The 26,987-nt window shown below is 46.0% G+C and overlaps 1 protein-coding gene across 6 annotated transcripts in view; it reads right to left on the minus strand.

The window, feature by feature from the left end:
- NINL (ninein like) overlaps positions 1-26,404 on the minus strand; it is a 136,201-nt gene extending 109,797 nt beyond the window's left edge. Inside the window, exon 1 of one of the 6 annotated variants that reach the window (XM_019017262.4) lies at positions 26,262-26,404. Coding sequence is in view for 3 of the 6 variants with exons in the window: in XM_019017261.4 (XP_018872806.4) it covers positions 25,415-25,457 (43 nt within the window). In the remaining 3 variants the exon portion in view is untranslated. Of the gene's footprint in view, positions 1-25,414 lie in introns of all 6 variants that reach the window. The other 5 variants (XM_055372818.2, XM_019017263.4, XM_019017261.4 and 2 more) reach the window with 5 other exon arrangements.
- Positions 26,405-26,987: the final 583 nt, after the last annotated feature.

Below are 26,987 nucleotides of genomic sequence, written 5' to 3' on the forward strand. Positions count from 1 at the left end.
TCTCTACTAAAAATGCCCAAATTAGATAGGTGTGATGGTGCATGCCTGTAATTCCAGCTACTCGGGAAGCCGAGGGAGGTGAATTTCTTGAACCCAGGAGGCGGAGGCTTCAGTGAGCCGAGATCACACCACTGCACTCCACCCTGGGCAACACAGCGAAACTCCATCTCAAGAAAAAGAAAAGAAAAAAAAAAAAAGAGTACAGTATTAATTACCAAAGATAGAAGGACTTTTTATAGTGATAATTCAACACAAAGATATATCATAAATGTATAAGCATCTAACACTAGAGCCTCAAAATAAAGCGAAACTCAACAGAATAAAAGAGAGAAATGGACAATTCCACAAGCATATTTGGATATTTAAACTCTAACTTCTTGACAATTGATAGAACTAGATATATAAAAAGAATTATCTAGGTGTATAAAATGTAAAGAGGTAGATATCTTAACAACATTATCCACTTTGTTCAAAGATAAATATACTGGGCTGGGCGCAGTGGCTCACGCTTGTAATCCCAGCACTTTGGAAGGCCGAGGCGGGCAGATCACTTGAGGCCAAGAGTTTCAGACCAACCTGGCCGACATGGTGAAACCCCGTCTCTACTAAAAATACAAAAAAAAAAAAAAAAAAAATGAGCCAGGTATGGTGGCATGTGCCTGTAATCACAGCTACTTGGGAGGCTGAAGCAGAAGAATCGCTTGAAGACAAGAGGTGGAGGCTGCAGTGAGCCAAGATCATGCCATTACACTATAGCCTGGGTGAAAGAGCAAGACTCCATCTCAAAAGCAAACAAAAAACAAAGATAAACATGCTGAGTAGAATAGGCAGTAATTAAGTCTTCATTTATTTATTTATTTCTTCATTTTGAGATGGAGTCTTGCTCTATCGCCTAGGCTAGAGTGCAGTGGTGTGATCTCAGCTCACTGCAACCTCCGTCGCCTGGATTCAAGCGATTCTCCTGCCTCAGCCTCCCAAGTAGCTGGGAGGACACACACCCACCACCACACTGGCTACTTTTTTGTATTTTTAGTAGAGATGGGGTTTCGCCATGTTGGCCAGGCCAGTCTCAAACCCCTGACCTTAGGTGATCCGCCCACCTCAGCCTCCCAAAGTGCAGGCATGAGCCATCGCGCCCTGCCCAACCCTTCATTTAATAATAATTTATTTTACCCCCTTGGAACTTATAATGATTTTTCAAATGGCCATGTCTTCCCAAGGAAGCTGACTAAGGTAGTTTGCAATGATGCCTTTTTCCTTCTTGACCAACTTTTCTGAGTATGAAGACTCATTCAAATACATTCCATTGTCCTCAACATGCAGTCAGGTTGTTCTTTGCTCTTACATTTTAAAATACTTACTTCCCACACCAAGGAACAAGAGGTCCTTGTTCCCTTCAGACTGTGTTTAGGCCAAGAGCAAGTAGGCAGGCAGAGGCACAGAGTACCTGATAATAGGTGTATTCTGAGAACTGCAAATGCAGAGCAGTAAAAAGCGGAGACGGCCTGTCCCATTCCATACTCACAGCAACAGACACTTGCAGATTCAACTGTTCATTTCCCAATATCAAGCCGCAGAAGCGAGACACACGCTTGCACCTTCTGCTTTTCCCAGCCAGGTTGCTTTGCTTCCAAGATCTTATGATATTCTCCAGCGTTTCACATGTTCTGTAACACTTTTAGTTTTCAGCAATTACCTGTGAGCTTCAGTCTCAAGAGACTTGCACAACTTTGCTCAACCTAAGTGATTATCACGTGATGACCTGCACAGAGCCTAAAAATAGGGCCACGTAAGGCAAGGTATCTGCTCACCCAGAAAGTCTCCTTCCTGTAAATGAAGCCAAGTCATTGGCTTGGGATGAGGCAGTGTGCTCAGCTCGGGGAGCAGAGGAAGGCCTTTTTCTTTTTTCCTTGGGATGGAGTCTCGCTCTGTCGCCAGGCTGGAGTGCAGTGGCGCGATCTCGGCTCACTGCAACCTCCACCTCCCGGGTTCAAGTGATTCTCCTGCCTCAGCCTCCCAAATAGTTGGGACTACAGGTGCGTGCCGCCACACCCAACTAATTTTTGTATTTTTATTAGAGATGGGGTTTCACCATGTTGGCCAGGATGGTCTGGATCTCTTGACTCGTAATCTGCCTGCCCCAGCCTCCCAAAGTGCTGGGATTACAGGCGTCAGCCACCTCACCCAGCTAGGAAGGCCTTTTTCATTTTCCGTCTGCTTGGTCGCCACCAATCCATTCTCTATCTTGCCAGGTGTTTTGTTTTGGTTTTGAGACAGAATCTTAGTCTGCCATCCAGGCTGGAGTGCAATGGCCCCATCATAGCTAACTGCAGCCTTGAACTCCTGGGCTCAAGTGATCCTCCTGATGCAGCCTCCGAAGTAGCTGCGACAACAGGCACACACCACCACACCCGACTATTTTTTTTTTTCTCATTTTTTGTAAAGATGGGATCTCACTGTGCTGCCCATGCTGGTCTCAAACTCCTGGCCTCACACAATCTTCCCCCTTCAGCCTCCCAAATTATTGGGATTACAGGCGTGAGCCAGCATGCCCCACCTTGCATGGTGCTTTGATGCCTATGGTTTACATTGATTGTTGATTGATTGATTGAGACAGGGTCTTGCTCTGTCAGCCAGGCTGGAGTGTAGTGGTGTGAACATGACTCACCTCAGCCTTAACCTCCTGGGTTCAAGCGATCTTCCTCAAGCGATCTTCCACCCCAGACTCCCAAGTAGCTGGGACTACAGCATGTGTCACAATACTCAGCTACTTTTTAAAATTTTTATAGACAGGATCTTGCCTTGTTGCCCAGGCTGGTCTCCAACTCTTGGCCTTGGCCTCAGGCAATTCTTCACCTTAGCCTCCCAAAGTGCTGGGATTACAGATATAAGCCACCATGCCTGGCCTATTAAATACTGTTTAATGCCTATATGTGTAATTGACAGAAGTTGGTCTGAGACTCCCTTTCATCATAACCAGAGAGCAAGGTTATAATGAGGGGGAGTAACTACCTTTCATTCATTTCCAACTTCCTACGTGGCCAATCTCCTCTAGCAAAAGGAACCTAAAATTTGTAAATGACCAAACTGGCTAAGGTCAGTAGGCACTCATTATCCTAGAAGTCAGGTGGCCCTAATATATCTGTGCTGCGATGGGCACAGGCATCCTGACTGAGCCAAGGCCTGGAGCCCAGCAGCCCTGAATGCTGCAACAGCCAGTAATCTGCTCACTCGGGTTTCTGTCACTTCCCCAGGATCTTCAAGGAGTGGGCTGAAGATCTCTTTTTCTCCAGGAATCTATAGCCCCCTGTACCTTTGCTGGTTTGGGGGGATCTCTCTCATGGAGTTTAATGTCTCCTTGCAAGGTATTCACTGTCTCCTCTTTCTAACCACGACCCCTCAAAGGAACCTAAGAGCCCTACAACGAAAGACAAGGAAGGAGGCAGGATCTGAGGGCTCTGAGAAGAAAGCCACAACAACAACAACAAAGATAGTAAAAATATCTTTCACAAATTAAGGTGAAAGAAAGACATTCTCAGATGAAAAAAACCAAGAAAATTTGCCACCAACAGACCTGCTCTAAAAGAAATGCTAAACAAAGTTCTTCAGACAGAAGGGAAGTAATACCAGAGGGAAAACTGGAGTTTCAGGAATAAAGGAAGAGCAACAGAAATGACAAAGAGCAGGCTGGGCATAGTGGCTCACACCTGTAATCCCAGCACTTTGGGAGGCTAAGGCGGGCAGATCACGAGGTCAGGAGATGAGACCATCCTGGCTAACATGGTGAAATCCCATCTCTACTAAAAATACAAAAAATTAGCTGGGTGTGGTGGCGGGCACCTGTAGTCCCAGCTACTTAGGAGGCTGAGGCAGGAGAATGGCGTGAACCTGGGAGGTGGAGCTTGGAGTGAGCCAAGATGGCGCCACTGCACTCCAGCCTGGGCGACAGAGCAAGACTCCATCTCAAAATGACAAAGAGCTACATAAATAGACTATTTTCCTCTTCTTATGCTAGCTGAAGGCAAAATTTGTAACACTGTCTGAAGCAATTCTCAACATACCTAGATCTACAGCATAATGTGGTGGGTAAAGGAACTTGCATGGCAATATGGTTTCTACATTCCACTTCAAGTGGCACAATATTATTTCTAAGTAAACAAAGTTAAATATGAATACCATAATCCCTGCAGTAACCACTAAAATACCTATACAAAGATATATAGTCTAAACCTCAATAAATTGATTAAATGGAATACCGAGAAACATTCAAGAAATCCCAGAAAGAGAAATAAAACCTAATGAACAAAAAGAAAATAACAAAATGATACATCTATATCCAAACATATTAATAGTTACATTAAGTATAAATGGTCTAAACACACCAATTAAAGAGAAGGACTATCAGACTGAATGTTCTTTAAAACAGACCCAAACATATGCTACCTACAAGAAATCTTCTTCGAATATAAGTAGAAGGATGGAGAAAATACACCATGCAAATAATATTTTTTAATGTGAGATAGCCATATTAATATGAAGAGAGAGACTATGGAGTAAACAAAATTACCAGAAATAAAGCAGGACATTAAATAATGATTTTTACAAGTCCATTTGCCAAGAAGACACAGAAATCCTAAATGTATACTTGTCCTTAGTGTCAAGAGATGAAAAAGAGAAGAAGAAGAAGAAACAAATCATTAGACCAACAAAATACATAAAGCAAAAATGGATAGAACTGGCTGGGCGTGGTGGGTCACGCCTGTAATTCCAGCTCTTTGGGAGACCAGGCAAGAGGATTGCTTTAGCCCAGGAGACCAACCTGAGCAACAAAGCAAGACCTCATCTCTACAAAAAAATCAAAATATTTGCCCGGCATGGTAGCTGGGTGTGGTGGCACATACCTGTGGTCTCAGCTACTTGGGAGGCTGAGGTGGCTTTTTTTTTTTCTTTTTTTTTGAGATGGAGTCTTGCTCTGTCACCCAGGCTGGAGTGCAGTGGTGCAATATCAGCTCACTGCAATCTCTGCCTCCCAGGTTCAAGCAATTCTTCTGCCTCAGCCTCCCAAGTAGCTGAGATTACAGGCCTACTCTACCACACCCAGCTAATTAACTTTTTGTTTTTTTGAGACAGAGTTTTGCTCTTTTTGCCCAGGCTGGAATGCAATGGCACAATCTCAGCTCACTGCAACCTCCACCTCCTGGGTTCAACCCATTCTCCTGCCTCAGCCTCCTGTGTAGCTAAGATTACAGGCGCATGCCACCAGGCCCAACTAATTTTCGTATTTTTAGTAGAGACAGAGTTTCACCACGTTGGTCAGGCTGGTCTTGAACTCCTGACCTCAGGTGATCTGTCTGCCTTGGCCTCCCAAAGTGTAGGGATTACAAGTGTGAGCCACCGCGCCCGGCCAATTTTTGTATTTTTAGTAGACACGGGGTTTCACCATGTTGGCCAGGCTGGTCTTGAACTCCTGACCTCAAGTGATCCACCTGCCTCAGCCTCCCAAAGTGCTGGGATTACAGGTGTGAGCCATTGCCCCATTTCTGTTCTAACATGTAAAGAGCCTGAAAGGTGCCATTTAAGTCCTCCCCACAATTAAAAAAAAAAAAAAAAGCTGAATAAAATAAAACTTCTTATATCCATCAGAGAACGAGGTCACAAGACAAACTCCTACCTAAAAACTGAAGAGACAGCGGGCAAATACAGATATCACAGTTTTACTGAAGCAAAAGCCGAGTAAGCCAATAATTGGTAAAAACACATGGCAACTGATGATTGCTGGAAGCTGATTATAGACAAATATAAGAGAAAATCCTGAGGCCCAATCTTTCAGGGTAGGGGCAGGAAGTGACATACTTTCATAAGTTTTGTTACATCTCCAAAAGCCTCACCAGATTCTCATGATGAAGACTGGAGAAAAAAATAAATCCCCCACTCTTTGGACAGGTGGAGAGAGAGAAAAAAATAACCATTTTGAAATTCACTCAAAGAAAAGTAACCATTTTGAAAAATGCCCAGAACATTCTGTTTTCCATAACAAAGGCCTTCCATCAAGGAAAACTACTTTATCAGAACCTTATCTGGCCAAGGGAAAAGGAAAACTTGAAAAATGAAGCCTCCAGTAGCTTTCTGGATAACTTAATGGGGCGGGTGGGTCAGGGGAGGAAGAGAGAAAGAAAGGAGGGAAGAGGAGGAGGAGGGAGAGGGAAGAGAGGCAGGGAGGGAGAGGGAAGAGAGGCAGGGAGGGAGGGAGGAAGACAGGCAGGCAGGCAAAGAAACTTCTGAAGTTCACAGTCCAGGAACTCAGACTTACTAAAAAACTGAGACTCACAGGATTACAGGACATTTTCCTTCCCTAATACCTTACCACCACATCAACAGGGCTGTAGTATAATCACATTGAATTACAATGGAGGGGCAAGATAAAAACTCCACTTGTAATGGTTAATTTTTGGTGTCATCTTGACTGAATAAAGAAATACGTAGAAACCCGCTAGAGCATTATGTTTGGGTGAGTCTGTGATGGTGTTTCCAGGGCAGATTAGCATGGGAGTCTGAGTGGACTAGGTGAGGAAGATTTACCCTCAACGTGGGCAGGTACCATCTAATCTGCTGGGGGCCTGGAGAGAACAAAAACAGAGAAAAGGCAAATCTATCTGCTGAGCTGCCATGCACTCTTCCTCTCCTGTCCTGGAACAGCAACTCCAGACTCCCAGCATTTGGACTCTGCCAGGACTTACACTGGCGACCCCCGCAGGCTCTCTGAGCTTTGGCTTCAAATTGAGAGTTACATCATTGGTTTCCCTGGCTCTGAGGCCTTCAGACCTGGCCTCAGCCATGCTATTAGCATCCTAGGACCTCCAGCTGGCAGCCAGCCAGGCACTGGACTTTTCAGCCTCCACGGTCACATGAGTCAGTTCTCCTAACACATCCCCTCTCACATACCTATTATCCATAGATACACAGACAGACACCCTGTTGGTCTCTCTGGAGAACCCTCATACACCACTTAAGGAGTGTCTAGAAAAACCCAAAAATAGTTGGGAAACAAAAATGGACACGGGAGGAATATGAAGCCTCTGCCATCTATAGCTACAATAAACATTAAACCCAGCCTAACTGCCAGGCAGAGAAACACAAAACCTCACACTAAAGATCCATTTACTTAAGTTCCTATAGCCCAATCAATACATCATGTCCAGCTTTCAACAAACGATTATAAGATAAATTAAAGTCAAGAAAAAAAAAGTCTGAATACACAAAGCAAGCATCAGAACCCACCTCAGATCTGACAAAGATTTTGCAATGATCAGACTGAGACTTTCAGATAACTATGATTAACATGTGAGGGGCTGTAACGGGAAAAAGTGGACAACATACAAAAAGATGAGTAAGGTTCATAAAAATATGCAAACTCTAAGAAAGAATCAGAAGAAAATGCTAGAGATCAAAAACATTGTAACAGACCCGGCATGGTAACTCATGCCTGTAATCCCAGTGCTTTGGGAGGCCAAGGCAGGAGGCTTGCTGGAGCCCAGGAGTTTGAGGCTGCAGTGAGCTATTATTACACCACTGCACTCCAACCTAGGTGACACAGCAAGACCCATCTCTAAAACAAACAAACAACAACAACAACAACAACAAAAAATGAAAACAAAGCAACACCATTGTAACAGAAATGAAGAATGCTGGCTGGGTGCAGTGGCTCACACCTGTAATCCTACCACTTCGGGAGGTTGAGGCAAGAGGGTCACTAGAGGCCAGGAGTTTGAGACCAGCCTGGGCAACACAGTGAGACAAAAAAAATCTAAAAATTAGCCAGGCATGGTGATGCATACCTATAGTCCCAGGAGTTTGAGGCTGCAGTGAACTATGATCTCACCACTACACTCCAACCTGGGCAGCAGAGTGAGACCCTGTCTCAAAAAAAAATTTTTCTTTTAAAAGAATACCTTTGATGGGCTCATCAGTAGACTGCTCACGGTAGAGGAAAGAATCAACGAGCTTGAAAATATTTCAATAGAAACTTCACAAACTGAAAAGCAAAGAGAACAAAGAATAGGGGTGGTAGAGTGGAGGAAGAACAGAATCTGCAACAGCTATGGGACAATTATCAAAGGTGTAACACGTGCATAATGGGAACATTAGAAGTAGAAAGAGAGGAAGAAATGTTTGAAGTAATAATGGCTGAGAATTTCCCCATACCACAGACTCAGGAAGCTCAGAGAGCACCACACAGGATAATACCAAAAAATCGAGGCCGAGGCCTATCATATTCAAATTGGAGAAAACCAAAAGAAAGACCTAGACCTATCATATTCAAACTGCAGGAACCCAAAACAAAGAGAAACCTGAAAGAAGCCAGAAGAAAAAAAACCCTTAGGAGCAAAGTTAAGTATTACATCAGACTTCTCATATACCACGAAGCCAAGAAAAAGATATTCTATATTTTGGGCCATAAAACATATATCAATACATTTAAAAGAATAGAAATAATACAAAATATGCTATCAGACCATAATAAAATTAAATTAGAATTCAGTAATAGAAAGATGCAACCGAAAATCTCCATGCACTTGAAAATTAAACAACACATTTCTCAATAATCCATTGGTCAAAGAGGACATTGCAAGAAAAAAATTAAATATATTAAACTGAATGAAATGAAATGCAACATACAAAAATCTGTGGGATACGGCTAAAGCAGTTCTCAGAGGAAAATTTATTATTAAATGCTTATATTAGAAAAGAAGGGCTTGAATCAATAATCTCAGCTTCCAGCTCAAGTAACTAGAAAAAAAGAGCAAAATAAACTGAAGCAAGCAGAAGAATGAAAAAAGAGGGGAAATCAATAAAACTGAACGCAGAAAAGTAATAGAAAAAAAATCAATAAAACCCAAAGCTGATTTTTGAAGTTCAGTAAAATCGATAAACCTCTAGCAAAACTAACGAAGGGAAAAAAAGAGAAAGAATTTACAAATTTTCATTTGTCAGATCTCAAAAAAAAAAGAGACAAACTGCCATTATTGGCAATAAAAGAGAGAATCGTATCTTTACAGATTCTGCAGGCATAATAGGATAATAAACTCCTATTATTTAGGAGTACTAAATAATAGGATACTATAAACTCCACACACATAAATTCAACAGTTTAGATTAAAAGGACCAATTTCTTTCTTACTTTTTTTTTTTAAAGACAGACTCTCACTCTGTCACCTAGTCGGGAAGAGCAGTGGCCTGATCATGGCTCACAGCAGCCTCAACCTCCTCCGCTCAAGCAATCCTCCTACCTCAGCCTCCTGAGTAGCTGTGACTACAGGCACGTGCCACCATGCCTGGCTTATTTTTTAAATTTTTTGTAGAGACAGTGTCTTGCTATGTTTCCCAGACTGGTCTCAAACTCCTGTGCTGGAGTGATCCTGCCACCTCAGCCTCCCAAAGTTCTGGGATTACAGGAGTAAGCCACCACACCCTGCCACCAATTTCTTAAAAACCACAATCAGAACTTTTCCAAGATGAAAGAGATGATCTGAATAGCAGCCCTGAAATTGAAGAAAGAAATTGAATTTGGAATTGAGTGTGGTGGCTCATCCCTATAATCCCAGTGCTTTGGGAGGCTGAGGCAGGAGGATCACTTGAGGCCAGGAGTTTGAGACCAGCCTGGGCAACACATTGAGACCCCTCCCTGTCTCTACAAAATAATTTTTTTTTTTTTCTGCTGGGTGTGGTGGCTCACACCTGTAATCCCAGCACTTTGGAAGGCCCAGGTGGGTAGATCACTTGAGGTCAGGAGTTTGAGACCAGCCTGGCCAACATGGTAAAACCCCGTTTCTACCAAAAAAATATTAGCCGGGCATGGTGATGCATGCCTGTAATCCCAGTTACTAGCAGGACTGAGACAGGAGAATCACTTGAACCCAGGAGGCGGAGGTTGCAGTGAGCGGATAGCGCCACTACACTCCAGCCTGGGTGACAGAGCGAGACTCTGTCTCAAAAAAAAAAAAAAATTAAATTAGAAATAAATTATATAAATTAAATTAGTAATAAAAAGATACAACAGGAAAATCTACATACACTTGAAAACCAAACAACAAGTTTGAATAACTTATCCTGCTGCAGGTGCATACATGCCAAGGAGTTTATACGTGTTTTTATTAAACAAGATAATTTACATTTACCTAGGAGCGTCTGTGATAATGCTTCCCAAGGGAGCTCCACAGTGCTGGGTTGGAGCAGCAGTAGGGTGGGATGCTGGTGCAGAAGCCACTGCATGCCTGCAGCTCTTCCACAGCAGCCAGCGGCCCATGTCTCAGAGCCTGGAGGGCAAGACAGCGATGAATGGAAGTGGGCAGGTCACCTCCTCCTGGGAGGCCCTGCAGGAGGCAGGAGAGATGTGGGTGCAGATATGTTCTGAGCGACACCTGAGAGGCCGACGACTGGTAACCCAGATTCCCTCAGAGGCAGAAGGCATGGCCTGGTGTGGAGCAAGCATGGAGGCGGGGGAAGCAGCCACAGGAAGAGCAGTCCTTCCTGAATGCAGCAGGGCCACAACTGAGCCCCACTACCCTTGTCACTATGGAAATGTCACGACTGTCAAGGAACCACCCAGAGCTTTCTCAGGAGCCTCACTGGCACATCTGATTCTCTGTCAAAGCTAGGTACTGCAGCCAGGCGTGGTGGCTCACACTTGTAATCCCAGCACTTTGGGAGGCCAAGATAGGAGGATCACTCAGAAGATGGAGGCCAGCCTGGCCAACATGGCAAAACCCTGTCTCCACTAAAAAAAAAAAAAAAAAATTTTAGCTGGGCATGGTGGGCACCTGTAGTCCCAGCTACTTGGGAGGCTGAGGCAGGAGAATCGTTTTAACGCAGGAGGCAGAGGTTGCAGTGAGCTGAGATTGGGCCATTGCACTCCAGCCTGGGCGACAGAGCAAAACTCTGTCTCAAAACAAAACAAAAGCTAGAAATTGCAGAGAAGAATTCATATAGACACCAATATGGTTTGGATCTGTGTCCTTGCCCAAACCTCATGTTCAACTATAATACTCAATGCCGGAGGTGGGGCCTGGTGGGAGGCAACTGGATTGTGGGGGTGGTTTCTCATGGGTAAGCACCATCCCCCGGTGCTGTTGTCAGGATAGTGAGTTCTCATGAGATTTGGTTGTTTAAAGGTGTGTGGCACCTCCTCCCTTGCTCTCTCATGCTCCTGCTCCCACTGTGTGAGCCACCTCGCTCCCCACTCGCCTTCCGCCATGATTGGAAGCTCCCTGAGGCCTCCCCAGCAGCAGAAGCCGCTATGCTTCCTATACAGTTTGCAGAACCCTGAGCCAATTAAACCTCTCTTCTTTATAAATTACCCAGTCTAAGGTATTTCTTTATAGCAGTGTGAAAACGAACTAATACAGATAGTTTTTTTTTTTTTTTTTTTTACCTTTTCCAAAATGTCAGAGATCCTGGGCAAATAGATTTTTTTTTTTTTTTTTTTTTTTTTTTTGAGAAGGAGTTGCTCACTCTGTCACACAGGCTGGAGTGCAGTGGCGCAATCTCAGCTCACTGCAACCTCCACCTCCCAGGCTCATGCGATTCTCCTGCCTCAGCCTCCCGAGTAGCTGGGACTGCAGGCACACGCCACCATGCCTGGCTAATTTTTGTATTTTTTGTAAAGACGGGGTTTCACCATGTTGGCCAGGCTGGTCTCAAACTCCTGGCCTCAAGTGATCCATCCATCTCAGCCTTCCAAAGTGCTGGGTGTGAACCACCGCGCCCAGCCAAATCCTGGGCAAGTAGATGTTATTATTCTGAAAAAAACTGATGACTGCTCTATAAGTAGGTGTTGTCACCATGAAAGCTCCCCGTTCTCACTCATTAATGAGTAAGCCCCGATGGCTGGCTGGGTGAGGATGCCACAGCTTGCTACGACTATGATGTCTTTACTCCTGTAAGAACCATGTCAAAATATCCAGAAAAAGGAAGGCTGATCATGTAAGGGGATAATCTTGCCTTTCATTATAATAAGCAGGTTTCATAGGCACAGTACTGCTCATCATTAAGGAAACACAAATTAAAACAACTTAAGAAAGGGTTTCCCTCCCTGTCTCACCAGGGGCAAGGTGAGATGACTCCACGTGTCTGGCGCGCCAGGGTCAAGGAGTGGGCCTGTGTGAGCCTGGCCAGCCCAGACCCTCCAGCACTCCTCGAAGGAGCCTGCTGGGAGGTTGTGATAAGAGAACTCAGTGCACACCTGCCCCAGCAGCAGCCTGAGTACACAGTGACAGGGCTGCAGGGAGGAAGGAAGGTGGAGACATTTTAGTCCAGAGAGAAGGAAAACAGGAAGACTTGGAAACTCTTCATGGAATGCTATTTAAAAGTTGCTTTAGGCTGGACACAGTGGCTCACACCTGGAATCCCAGCACTTTGGGAGGCTGAGGCAGGTGGATCACTTGAAGTCAGGAATTTCAGACCAGTGTGGCCAGCATGGTGAAACTCTGTCTCTACTAAAAATACAAAATTAGCTGGGCATAGTGGCACACGCCTGTAATCCCAGTTACTCAGGAGGCTGAGGCAGGAGAATTGCTTAAATCCTGGGAGGCAAAGGTTGCAGTGAACCAAGATCACACCACTGCACTCCAGCCTGGTCAAGAGAGTGAGACTCTGTCTGGAAAAAAAAAAAAAAAAAAAGGTTGCTTTAGCTCAGCAAAAAATCAAAATCCTAACAAAAGGGAAACACATCACGGTATATATTTTCAACAGCACTGAAGCTAACAGGCCATGTACTGTGTCAACATGCAGACACCTGTCTATAAAAACACTAACCAAGAGAACTCAGCAGAAGCCTAGCACACCCAGCTTTCAACTCTGCAGAACGCATGTGCAGACACAGGAGGACATGAGGACAGACCCTGCAGGGTCACCACAGCATCTTAGTAATACAGTCTGTTCCTTTAAGTTGCCTAAGTTTATACTTTTTTGAAGTGTTTGCACATTTTGCCATTCTGAGTAGTTTTTTTTTTTTAATGAGACAATTGTTGCAATTTATTTTTGTTTCCGTCAAGTGACCTTAAAGGTTGAGGGGAAAAAAAATGGCCCCAGGAGATTTTCTTAACACTCCCTCCCTGGGAGTGCAGTGCTGGGGCCCACTCTCTGAGCTGTCAGAGTCACTGGAGAGGTGTCTCTACCATTGACCCCTCACTACGGTGCTTGCTTTTGTAATTATCTTTTGGTGATATAAAACTTGTATTTCTTGAGTGCTCATCATGTACTGGACACATTCCTAGGCACTTTGGAATTTATCCTTCTGAAGAAGGCACTATTATTACCCATTTTACAGGTGAGGAAATTGAGCCACAGAAGAGGCTAAGCAATTTGCCCAAGGTCACAGATCTGCTAAGTGAACTCACAGTGAGTGATAACTCCAGAGTTGGAACACAAACCTTTACATACTGCCCCATACCTACTAACAGCACACAAGCATATAAGGTAGTTTTGATAGTTTTCTAAAAGTTTTTCCATGAAATAAGTACAGGAATTTGATATCCAAAATACACGGAAAATGTCTCTTCCAGTTCTAAATCAACCTGAAAAGCCCTAGTGTCATGTAAGAATCTGTATTAGTAAACTGAATTATAAGGAAAGAATATTAACTTGCTTCCTCCCCAGAACAAAAAAGCAATACTTCAACCAAACATTCCACGTCCCGGTCCATTCTATCCATCTGTTATAAAACTGAGACACTTTCTCTTCCCCAGAACCTGGGTGTAACCTTTCTAGTTTCATGTTGACTATAAAGAAATAAAAGAATAGGCCAGGCGTGGTGGCTCACACCTGTAATCTCAGCACTTTGGGAGGCCGAGGCGGGCGGGTCACCTGAGGTCTGAAGTTCCAGACCAGCCTGGCCAACATGGTGAAACCCTGTCTCTACTAAAAATACAAAAACTAGCTGGGCATGGTGGCACATGCCTGTAGTGCCAGCTACTCGGGAGGCTGAGGCAGGAGAATTGCTTGAACCCGGGAGGCGGAGGTTGCAGTGAGCCGAGATCACAACACTGCACTCCAGCCTGGGCGCCAAGAGCAAAACTCCATCTCAAAAAAAAAAAAAAAAAAAAAAAAAAAAAAAAAAAAGAATAAAATAACATAGCCTATAGCCTATAAAATCTATGCTGAAAAATCCTAAGAACAGTCTACCCCTTTTCTCATGATTATTCCAACTTTCATATCTGAAATTCCAGCCATGCGATTAGGAGCCTAGAGGCATAACACACAACACTGATGCTCTTCTACGCTCTCTACACGTATCCTAAAGTGCACAGACTCTGACAGAGGCCTGAATATTTGGGGTTTCTATTTCTAAAGAATGAGCCTGCTGTGAAGGTCAGTGTCAACACCAACAATTCAAAGGCCCTAAAAGAGGATTCAGAATTGCCCGTCAACCTAAATGTAGATAAAACACAGCAATCTGAGGAGCCCATTGATGGGAAAATTACCATATTTTGCTATTTCAACTACTTGAAGTCCATGCCAAACAAAATAAACTAAAATAAAATGTTACAATCCTGGGCTGATGCAGTTTCCCCTGAGTCAACTAAAAAGACTTTGCATGGAACCATTTCTAAGTCTGACACACATGGAGTTCAAGGTCTGAGGAGACCTGAAAAGTTTCCAACATGGCGATGACTAGGGACCCTGGAGCAGACAAGAGCCTGGAGCATCAGGCCATAGCCTGTTCCATACAGCACACCTGTTCCTGGTGGTCAGGAATGAATTCCCTGCAAGCATCCAGTGTAAAAATCACCCAGAAACAGGAACCAGTAAGGGAAAGAAACCTGGGAAGGAGTGTGGGGAGTCAGGAAGCAGAGAAACCAGCCACACCCCTGCCCTTCACTGACGTCTGCGCTCAGAGCTGTTTGCCTAAAGTGTATCTGTTATTTGAATGATTCTAGTATAAATGACTGTTTCAAAAGTCCCCTATTTTAAATCACAGAATTTCAGAGCTTTATGGCACCTTAAATTCCCTTGTCCATTATCTTAACTGACTCGGGAAAACTATTCCCACTTGACAATGGAGAAAATGAAGCACAGACATCTGGATCCCAAAGTCATTTCAAGAAACAAAGCTAGTGTCTGTGCCACGGCATGGCTGGGCAAGGGCCTTGTGCCCACCATCGTCTTTTTTTTTTTCTAGGAGAATGCTTTATTAGGCATAAAAATGCCATTGAAATGCTTTAAAATGCAACAGGAGGAGATGTGAAGACCCAAAGAACAAGTACACAGTGACACATGGCTATCAGAACACACGAAGTAAAGAATCCACACCGCTTCCGCCCTTTACCCAGAAAGGGAAGGATCCAGGCCACCTCCTCCTCATGCATGCCCCACTTTACAGGAAGTGTCCACATCTCCCCTCCTAGACAGGTCCTGGAGCTCCTCCTGTTGGACCTTCTGGGGCCATCGGTGGCTAAAAATCAGGTTTCTGTTCCTTGAGGGAGGAAACAGAGGAAGCACAGATTGGCATGGTAGATAGAGGTGCAGACAGAAATCCAGTCTGGAATATGTTGAGTTTAATGTAGCTACATGGCATGGGGGTGGAATCCTTGAGTGTAGATGTGGGCATGAGGGGCTGAAAAAATGTCACATGCAAAGCTCCTAGGAGTCTTCTTTTTTCCCACCTCCTCACATAACAGAGCCAGAGAAAAATACAGTATTTCATCAAATTTGAGATGCCACTAATTCTAAGACAAATGATGACGAAAAACTGTTGTCAAAATGTGACCCAGTGCTAAGATGGCATCAGTTTTTAAATGTACCCCCAAGTCAAAAATACTATCATGCAAAGAAAAAAAAAAGGTTTATCTTAGAATAGATGAAATACAGTAAACTTTTTATTGGTTGGAGGTCTTTAGATGGCAGTGAATATAGGACTGACTTTTTAACTTGTTATTCTGAAAAACTTTCAAATGTATAGAAAATTTAAAAGAATAGGCCAGGTGCAGTGGCTCACACCTGTAATCCCAGCACTTTGGGAGGCCAAGGCGGGCGGATCATGAGGTCAGGAGATCAAGACCATCTTGGCTAACATGGTGAAACCCCGTCTCTACTAAAAATACAAGAATTAGCTGGGCGTGGTGGCAGGCGCCTGTAGTCCCAGCTACTCCAGAGGTTGAGGCAGGAGAATGGCATGAACCCAGAAGGCGGAGCTTGCAGTGAGCCGAGATTGCGCCACTACACTCCAGCCTGAGCGACAGAGCGAGGCTCTGTCTCAAAAAAAAAAAAAAAAAAAGAATAGGCCAGGTGTGGCGGCTCGCGCCTGTAATCCCAGCACTTTGGGAGGGCAAGGCGGATGGATCATGAGGTCAGGAATTCGAGACCAGCTCGGCCAACATGGTGAAACCTCGTCTCTACTAAAAAGTAAAAAATTAGCCAGGCATGGTGGCGTAGGCCTGTAATCCCAGTTACTCAGGAGGCTGAGGCAGGAGAATTGTTGGAACCCAGGAGGCAAAGGTTGCAGTGAGCCGAGATCGCGCCATCCAGCCTGGGCGACAGAGCAAGACTCAGTCTCAAAAAAAACACAAAACAACGAAAAAAAAACCTTGTAAGAATAGCACAAAAAATTCTCCAATACTCCCTCACTCGGCTGGCTTCACCACCTGTTTCCACTTTTCCCCTTTACCACGACCATTTTGTCATTTTCTCTCCCTCACTTCCTCCCTCCCTCCCTCCATATCATCTATCTACCCCTGCTCCTCTCCTTCTCCATTTGAAATCGGGTATCAGACTTTGTGCCCCTGTATCCCTAAATAGTTCAAAATGTATTCACTAAGCTCAAGGAGACAGTCACAGTACAACAAACTAGGGAAATTTGACATTTATACAATCCACCATTCAGATCAAATTCTGTCCATGGTGCCAACAATGTCCTTTACAGCTATCTTTTTCACCCCAGTCCAGGTTCCAATTCAGAGACAAGCACTGTACACGGTTTTCCTGTCCCTTTAAACCAGACCATGTTCTCAGTCTCTGTTTCTGAACTTTGAAGTCTTTGGAGTAGACACAGGCAGGGCGTTTTGTAGAATGTCCCAGAGTCTGTCTGGTGTCTGCACAATTAGATTCAGGGGTGGCAGGAACACCTCGGTCAGGTGTGTCCTTGGCACATCTCATGGGGGACACAGATGTCTCATAACTGGTGACAGTAACTGCAATCGCTTGGTTAGCATGGTGATTGCAGCAGGGTAGTCACCTTTATGTGAGTTTGAATTATGAGAAGTTTATTCATTTTTATTTTATTTTACTTTTTTGAGACACGATCTTGCTCTGCTACCCAGGCTGGAGTGTGGTGGTGCATCTCCACTCACTGTAGCCTCCACTTCCCGTGCTCAAGTGATCCTCCTACCTCAGCTTCTCGAGTAGCTTGGACCACAGGCACATGCCACTGCGCCTAGCTAATTTTTCAATTTTTTTTTGGTAGAGATGGGGTTTCAGTACATTGCCCAGGTTGGTCTCGAACTCCTGAACTCAAGAGATCCTCTCACCTCAGCCTCCCAAAGTTCTGGGATTACATGCATGAGCCACCGTGCCAGCCTGAGAATTTTAAGTGGTGAAAGTCTACAATGATAAGAGTCTTACTTTATGTGCACAGTTGGAAATAATAAAAATTCAGTAAGAATTTAAAATGTATCAAGAATTGCTTCGCTTTAAAGCTGTGCAACAGTGTACACTATCAACTACAGTTTAAAACTTTTGCCACAGAGCAAGGCCTGGCTGGTCTTCAACTATGCAGGCTGTGGACTGTGTCCACTTCAGACCTGCCCCTGCAAACGTCCTGCTTGACACAGTTTCCTGAGGAACCGTACCAGAAATCAGTACAGGCCATTAATGTAGATTGTGGGGTTCCGAAATTGGGCATCCACGTTTCTGTCCCTACCCAGAGTTGGGGAAAATCTCAGCCTGTCACTTACCTTCATTTGGGGCCTTGGAGAGCAGTGACACCGTCGCCTGAAGCAGGGAGCTAACTGGCTGGGTTGCAGCCCGCCCTCTGGAGTCCCTGCTGGTCATCCCAGGACCGTGGGTACTCAGTTTTACTCACTGGTCCACATGGAGACACACATCCCCAAGTCTGTTCAAGGCCCTGCCGCCTCTCCTGTGTTGGAGACCTGGCACGCTACCCACTTCTGCCTGCCTGGTTTTGTCCTCCTCCCGAGCATGGCTGGAAGTCCCAAGGCCATGTGGCTGGACAGTCCAGCACATCCCTCGTCAGGTCACTTGAGTACAGGACAGGCAGAGGCCTTCCAGATACAAGGAGCTCTCCCTGGGGTTGGGACAACCTACTCAAAATCTGCACCGAGCAGACTCTCCCTGTTGATTTTTAAATAATAGCTGTTTACTACATTCCTATGCCCTTGAAACGAAAACTCCAAGTTAGTGAATATTTCACTGTATTGACTGATGCTGGTTCTCATGTTTAGGGTCTGACACCACCCATGACTCTAAGGGGAACCTGGAGGTCCTCTTTGTGAATGGAGCTCCTGTGAGGTCCATCCTGGCGGGGGAGCCCACCACCCCTCTTTGTGTGGGGCCAGCAGAAGCTCGGGGCTTACTACTGTCCCAGTCCCAGGAACAGACTCATTTTTCTGAAATATTTTCTTTTCTTTTCTTTTTTTTGAGACCGAGTTTCACTCTCGTTGCCCAGGCTGGAATGCAATGGCACGATCTCGGCTCACTGCAATCTCCACCTCCCAGGTTCAAGAGATTCTCCTGCCTCGGCCTACCGAGTAGCTGGGATTACAGGCATGTACCACCACACCTGGCTAATTTTGTATTTTTAGTAGAGATGGGGTTTTTCCATGTTGGTCAGGCTGGTCTTGAACTCTCAACCTCAGGTGATCTGCCTGCCTCGGCCTCCCAAAGTGCTGGGATTACAGGCGTGATTTTTTTTTTTTTTTAGACGGAATCTCACTCTGGCGCCCATGGAGTGCAGTAGCGCAATCTTGGCTCACTGCAACCTCCGCCTCCCAGGATCAAGCGATTCTTCCATGTCAGCCTCTGGTGTAGCTGGGATTACAGGTGTGCCCCACCACACCTGGCTAATTTTTCTATTTTTGGTAGAGACGGGGATTCACCATGTTGGTCAGGCTGGTCTCAAATTCCTGACCTCAAGTGATCTGCCCGCCTCAATCTCCCAAAGTGCTGCGATTACAGGTGTAAGCCACCTCGCCCGGCCCTGAAATGTTATTTCCATGGGCGCACACACGCACACAAAGCCCACAAAAAGCAAAGCACAATTCATTAAGTCCTTAATACTCTTGCTTAAAAATGGAATTTGATTAGCTGGGCGCAGTGGCTCATACCTGTAATCCCAGCACTTTGAGAGGCTGAGGCAGGTGGATCATGAGGTCAGGAGACCGAGACCATCCTGGCTAACACGGTGAAACCCCGTCTCTACTAAAAATACAAAAAATTAGCCGGGCATGGTGGCGGGCGCATGTAGTCCCAGCTACTCAGGAGGCTGAGGCAGGAGAATGGCGTGAACCTGGGAGGTGGAGCTTGCAGTGAGCGGAGATCACCCACTACCACTCCAGCCTGGGTGACAGAGCGAGACTCCATCTCCAAAAAAAAAAAAAAAAAAAAAGGAATTTGATCAAGCAGTAAAGCTCAAGCAAAATTAAATTAAATGGAGTCATGCACATGCCTGTAGTCCCAGCTACTTGGGAGGCTGAGGTGGGAGAATGCTTGAACCCAGGAGTTCAAGTCAAGCCAGGCAACATAGTGAAACCCTGTCTCTAAAACATAAATAAATAAAATAAAAATGGGACTTTGAGCTAACAGTCCTCATACTGCTTCTCAACCAGCATGTGTAGACAGGATCATATAAGTCACAGCTTTTCTCTAGCACTGAAAATACCTCATTTTCTTGTTAAGGTAAAGAAATGATATAGTCCCTCGGAGGCAGTAAGGGATGTTGGAAACCCCATTGTGTTGGGAGGCACAGCAGGGGACATGGAATTTGCAGAGCCTCTCCAGACCGGAGCACCCCTGACCTCCATGTGACCCTGAGTATGTTATTATCCTCTCTGACCCTCGCACTCTCTGTGTGTGAGATGGGGGCAACAGTACACCCCGGCTCAGCCTCCTGCTATGAGTACTCCGTGAAAGAATTTAACAAAAACACTGAGAACAGTGCCTGGCACCTACTGAATGCTCATTCAAAATTTAAAAACAAAACACCAGGAGACCTGAGCTCCATTTCTGGCAGCCACAACCAGTGCACAAGTCATGCACGGGGACTGGGCACAGGTGACACGCTACCTTATGGTGAGGCTCACACAGTCCCCACGGACCAGGCACCCAAAAGCCTGTCCTTCCTGTCCCCATACCTCTACGCCACCCTGCCTCTGGAGACAGCCGGGGGAGGCCTCCTGGTGACTGGTTCAAATGGCCCAGGACTCCACTACCCTGGCTGGGGGCACCAGCTGTCACTCCTCATTCTTCAGAGAGGCACAGAAGCCACAGAAGCCAAGCTCCCTCTCTCCATGGATGTGAGAGGCTGTGTGCAGAAGAGGAGCCACCTGGGTCCCTCAGGGCCACTTCAACCATGGAGCAGCCCATCCTGAGGTCTTCTGTGAACTCACTGTTTATTTAAGCCAGACTGAGTTGGGTTTTCCAACACTAGTGGCTAAAATATCCTAACTGATATACTCTACAAATGTAAAATTCTTTACCAGAGGCTTAAAAACTGAGAGATTTTGAAGAGTGATTGCCCCTCAGGTCTCTGACCACTCTTAGAAACTCCAACAAACCAAAATCGTTACTTTACTCAACAAAGCAGATCCAAAAATAAGGTTATAAGAGGATGTGTGGGCTGGGCACGGTGGCTCAAGCCTGTAATCCCAGCACTTTGGGAGGCCGAGGCGGGTGGATCACCTGAGGTCAGGAGTTCGAGACCAGTGTAGACAACGTGGTGAAACCCCATCTCTACTAAAAAATACAAAAATTAGTTGGGCGTGGAGGTGGACACCTATAATCCCAGCTACTCAGGAGGCTAAGACAGGAGAACTGCTTGAACCCAGCAGGCAGAGGTTGCCGTGAGCCAAGATTGCGCCATGGCACTCCAGCCTGGGCAACAGAGTGAGACTCCACCTCAAAAAAAAAAAAAAAATTGTAACGATTGCCCCTTATGAGATACAAAGTAACAATCAATGCACAAAAATTGGTATATCCTAGAGGTTCTCAAACTTGATTGCTTCAGAGGTACCTAGAAAGCTCTGCTGTTTCAGAAACTAACAAATGACTTTGACTCCAGGGAGACTATACAGCAGTCTTGGGGGAAACGGGTCACCTCGCTTGGAGGATGATGGAAGGCTCCATTATCTTTCTGAAGTCCGAGGAAAGACAATCGGGTTCAGAAAGGGGAGTACAACCAGGCAGCGCCAGATGTATGCTCGAACCTAGGTCAAAAAAGGATGAAAACACAAGCCATGCTCTAAAAGACTTCTCTGTCCCAGAAAATTGTCTGTCCATTCACAAACAACAATAATCAGAATCCAGGAGGGTCAAAGTTGCCCCAAGGTGGGAGAAGGAAAGCCTGCCTCCAAATAGCTCCAGGTAGAGTATGACCCAAACTTTTGGCCTCAGCTTGTGAGTAACCAAATGTCTTGGCCTTGGGCCTGAATTCCTAATCTGCACTTGAAGCCAAGGACTAAGCTAAACTCAAACCTAGATTCCAGTTACAGCCACCGCTGCTTAACTACTTACACAATAACCAAGGAATGGAACAGCAAAGTGGCCACAGCGCTGGAAATGCCTTCCAGGGCAGAGGACGCTATTACCTGCAGCTAGGAAGCCATGCCAGTTCAGGTGTGAGGCCAAGACACTGCTCCTGTTTTTGCTTCCTGCTTCCAAATCTGTCTTGTGCCAGGAAAGAGGAAAGCTATCTAGTAGCTACCTGCTCATGGCAAGATCCAAAAGTAGGCTGGGTGCAGTGGCTCACGCCCGCAATCCCATCATCGCTTTGGGAAGCCAAGGCAGGTGGATCATTTGAGGTCAGGAGTTTGAGACCAGCCTGGCCAACATGGCGAAACTCTGTCTCTACTAAAAATACAAAAATTAGCTGAGTGTGGTCAGGCACCTATAATCCCAGCTACTCAGGAGGCTGAGACAAGAGAATCGCTTGAACCCGGGAGGCAGAGATTGCAGTGAGCCAAGATTGTGCCACTGCACTCCAACCTGGGTGACAGAGCGAGACTCCTTCTCAGTTTAAAAAAAAAAAAAAAATCCAAAGGTAAATGTCCACCATAGAAAGAATGTGCTCACAGAGCCCCGCTCACATGCCCTAAGTCTCAAATGCCACATGTGCCATCTTCTAAAAAACTTAAAAAGAGCCATTAGTGGTTTAAATGATGACAGATTGAATTGATATGTATTGGCAAATAAAAGTGGGATATGTGTGTTTATGTAAAGTTCAGGTGCAATAAAAATTAGAGGATAACTCTTTTTTGTAGAATGAGAAAATAGCAAGCCTTCTCCAAGGAACTTGAACTCACTGTAAAAGGGGAAGCTACAGACACAGTTGGAACTTTGCCATTCTAGTTATTCTATTTTCCATCACCAAATGTTCAAAGGATACCCTAACATTAAAAGACTTACAACATGCTCTTAGCAAATGACCATATCAATTCACCCACCTTAGAGCAGTCCTATAAATCACAACATATGGGGTAAGTATGAGTTAGCGAAAAAGTTTCCATCGAAGTTAATATAAACTGCTCAATTAAATTTTGCTCAAGTCCGGCCGGGCATGGTGGCTCATGCCTGTAATCCCAGCACCTTGGGAGGCCGAGGCGGGTGGATCACGAGGTCAGGAGATGGAGACCATCCTGGCCAACATGGTGAAACCCCGTCTCTACTAAAATAAAAAAATTAGCTGGGCATGGTGGTGCACTCCTATAATCCCAGCTACTCAGGAGGCTGAGGCAGGGGAATCGCTTGAACCTGGGAGGTGGAGATAGCAGTGAGCCGAGATCGCGCCACTGCACTCCAGCCTGGTGACAGAGCGAGACTCCGTATCAAAAACAAACAAACAAACAAACAAAAAAACCCAAAACTTTTTGCTTAAGTCCTAACTATTCCTCTATAAAGTGCTTTCTTTCTAATTTGATGGAGTTAAATGTTATCTGAGGTCAGGTGTGGTGGCTCATACCTGTAATCCCAGCATTTTGGGAGGCTGAGGCAGGTGGATCACTTCAGCCCAGGAGTTGGAGACCACCCTGGGCAAGACTCCCGGCTCTACATTAAAAAGAAAAAGTCTGAAGTCCAAGTTCCTTGGAGAAGGCTTGCTATTTTCTCATTCTACAAAAAAGAGTTATCCTCTAATTTTTATTGCACCTGAACTTTACATAAACACACATCCCGCTTTTATTTGCCAATACAGATCAATTCAATCTGTCATCATTTAAACCACTAATGGATGATGTATAAGTCAAACAAAAGGGACAAACATGAAAGTAGACTGCTTCTCTAACACCTGAGCATTTTCCTTTTAATATACAAGCATTCTTGCACACAGTTCATAAAACTGCTAGGCTGCTGATTCAGTGTTCTGTTTAACAGATGAGTTTTAACTACTTAAAAAAAACAAACAAACTCTGCTTTCTACAACTATCTGATCTTCGACAAACCTGACAAAAACAAGCAATGGGGAAAGGATTTCCTATTTAATAAATTGTGCTGGGAAAACTGGCTAGCCATATGCAGTAAACAGAAACTGGACTCCTTCCTTACACCTTATGCAAAAATTAACTCAAGATGGACTAAAGGCTTAAATGTAAAACCCAAAACCATAAAAAACCTAAAAGAAAACCTAGGCAATACTATTCAGGACATAGGCATGGGCAAAGTCTTCATGACTAAAACACCAAAAGCAATGGCAACAAAAGCCAAAACTGACAAATGGGATCTAACCTAAGAGCTTCTCCACAGCAAAAGAAACTCTTCAGAGTGAACAGGCAACCTACAGAACGGGGTAAAATTTTTGCAATCTACCCTTCTGACAAAGGTCTAATATCCAGAATATACAAGCAACTTAAACAAATTTACAAGAAAACAACAACCCCATCAAAAAGTGGCCAAAGGATATGAACAGACACTTCTCAAAAGAAGACATTTATGCAGCCAACAAACATATATTAAAAAAAAAAAGCCCATCATCACTGGTCATTAGAGAAATGCAAATCAAAACCACAATGAGATACCATCTCACACCAGTTAGAATGGTAATTATTAAAAAGCAAGGAAACTACAGATGCTGGAGAGGCTGTGGAGGAATAGGAACGCTTTTACACTGTTGGTGGGAGTGTAAATTAGTTCAACCATTGTGGAAGACAGTGTGGCGATTCCTCAAGGATCTAGAACCAGAAATAACATTTGACCCGGTGATCCCATTACTGGGTATATACCCAAAGGACTATAAATCATCCTACTATAAAGACACATAAACGTGTATGTTTATTGCAGCACTATTTACAATAGCAAAGACTTGGAACCAACCCAAATGCCCATCACGGATAGACTGAATAAAGAAAATGTGGTACAGATACACCATGCAATACTATGTAGCCATAAAAAAGAATGAGTTCATGTCCTTTGCAGGGACATGCATAAAGTGGGAAGCCATCATTCTCAGCAAACTAACACAAGAACAGAAAACCAAACACCGCATGTTCTCACTCATAAGTGGGAGCTGACAATGAGAACACATGGACACAGGGAGGGGAACATCACACACCTCACACACCGGGACCTGTCGGGGCGGGTGGGGGGCAAGAGGAGGGAGAGCATTAGGACAAATACCTAATGTATGTGGGGCTTAAAATCTAGATGACGGGTTGATAGGTGCAGCAAACCATCATGGCACATGTATACCCATGTAACAAACCGGAACGTTCTGCAGATGTATCCCAGAACTTAAAGTAAAATAAAATTAAAAAACAAAAACAAAACAAAACAAAAACTTGGCCGGGCGCAGTGGCTCACGCCTGTAATCCCAGAACTTTGGGAGGCCGAGGCAGCTGGATCACCTGAAGGTCAGAAGTTCGAGACCAGCCTGGCCAACATGGTGAAACCCCTATCTCCACTAAAAACACAAAAAATTAGCTGGGCGTGTAATCCCAGCTTCTCGGGAGGCTGAGGCAGGAGAATCGCTTGAATCCTGGAGGCAGAGGTTGCAGTGAGCCGAGATGGCGCCATTGCACTCCAGCCTGGGCAACAAGAGTGAAACTTCGTGTCAAAAACAGCAACAACAACAAGAACAACAACAACAAGAACAAAAACTGCTTTTAAAAGTATTTTAAGTCCAGTGTGAAAAACCTGGAAGTCATAGCAAAGGCCTCTAAGAAGAAACTTACCATTACTCATGACCCCTCTTACTACTGACCTTGAAAATCACTTGCCCTTCTCCAAGGCCCCGCCAGCTTCATGGGTCTCTTCCTGAACCTCCTCCCTAGTTCCAGGGCTTGGCCTAAGTCTCACAGAGGAGAAAGAAACGTGGCCACCTTTCCTCACGTGAGTCCTGTGCAAACATACAGCCCTACACAGAGCTCCTAACAATGGGGCATCAGTACCCAGGCAAGATCGATGATTATGAACCCAACGCGATCAGAGACTCCCACATGGTGTGTGTGACTGCGCGCACAGGCGGGAGGAAAGGGGCGAATCTGCAAAACGAGTACAACAGATAAAATTCGCAACAGACTTCTACACCCTTTCAATCAACCGTCCCAAGCGCCACGAACGCGGGTCCCGCTCCGTGGGGGGCCGCAGCCACACTGGCAGGAGGGAATCCTGGGCCTCGACCAGACGCCGGCGGCGTCAGGAGAAACGGCCCGCGCTGGGCAGGCGGCGGGCACCGCGTAGCTCATTACCACTGGGGGCCCCGGCCAAGGCCGCCCGCCTCAGGCCGAGCCTTGGGGCTGTGCTGGACCCGGGCCCTCGTTCGCACGGCGCCCGCGCCGCCGCCGTCGGGAAACCGGGTTTTCAAGCGCTCGGCCCAGCGGGCGCGGTATTTTAGGGCGTGACCCCCGCCCCGCCCTCGAGGGCGACCGGAAGAGCAGGCACCACGGCAGATGCGCCGAGTCTGCGCCCCGCACCGCGAGGAGCACCCGAGGCCGCGCTCCCGGAGCCGGGTCTGGTGACTAAGGCGCGGGTCGCGACGCAGGGGCGGCCCCGGACTCTCGACCCCACCAGCCGCCTGAATGGCCCGCCGGACGCCCGGGCCGGCTCACCTGGGAGGCGCCTCCGCCGTCCGCCCGCGCGGGGCCAGGAGCGCGGCACCACCCCCGTCCCGCCGGCCGCTCTTTGTGTCTGGAGGCCGCGACGCAACACTCCTCCCGGCCTCGAGGCGCCGCCCCCTCGGTGTCCCGGCGCAGTGGGCGAACAGGGGGCGGGGCGAGCGAACGGGAGAGGGGGCGGGTCGGGTCCGGGATTGCGGGGCGGGGTGGGGGCAAAGCGGCCTCCGCAAATCTCAGGGCGGCTCTGGCCAGTTTGGAGCCTGGGGTGACCCTTGGAGCTGACCTCGCTGGTCCCTGTCGGAGCCCTGCGCGCTGCGGAGCTTGGCGGTTCGCAGCTCTCGGGGTAGCATCTTCTGGAAACAAGCCCGGAGGCCGGCCAGGCAGGGGTAATACCCCAAACCCACCGCTGAGGAAACCGCGACTTAAAACCTAGGTCGTCATGTTTCCACCGCATATTAAATCAATACGGGTTGAGCATCCCTAATCCAAACATCTGAAATCCGAAATGCTTCAAAATCTGAAAGTTTTTGAGCGCTGACCTGATGCTCAAAGGAGCACATTGGAGCACTTCTTTTTTCTTCTTTTAACTTTCTTTTCTTTTGAGAAAGGCTGTCACTTCTGCTGCCCAGGCTGGGATGCAGTGGCGCGGTCATGGCTCACTACAGCCTCGACTTTCCCGGCTATGGCGATCCTCCCGCCTCAGCGTCCCAACACCCAGTA

Source organism: Gorilla gorilla, chromosome 21, assembly GCF_029281585.2.
Source record: "Gorilla gorilla gorilla isolate KB3781 chromosome 21, NHGRI_mGorGor1-v2.1_pri, whole genome shotgun sequence".
Classification (NCBI taxonomy): domain Eukaryota; kingdom Metazoa; phylum Chordata; class Mammalia; order Primates; family Hominidae; genus Gorilla; species Gorilla gorilla.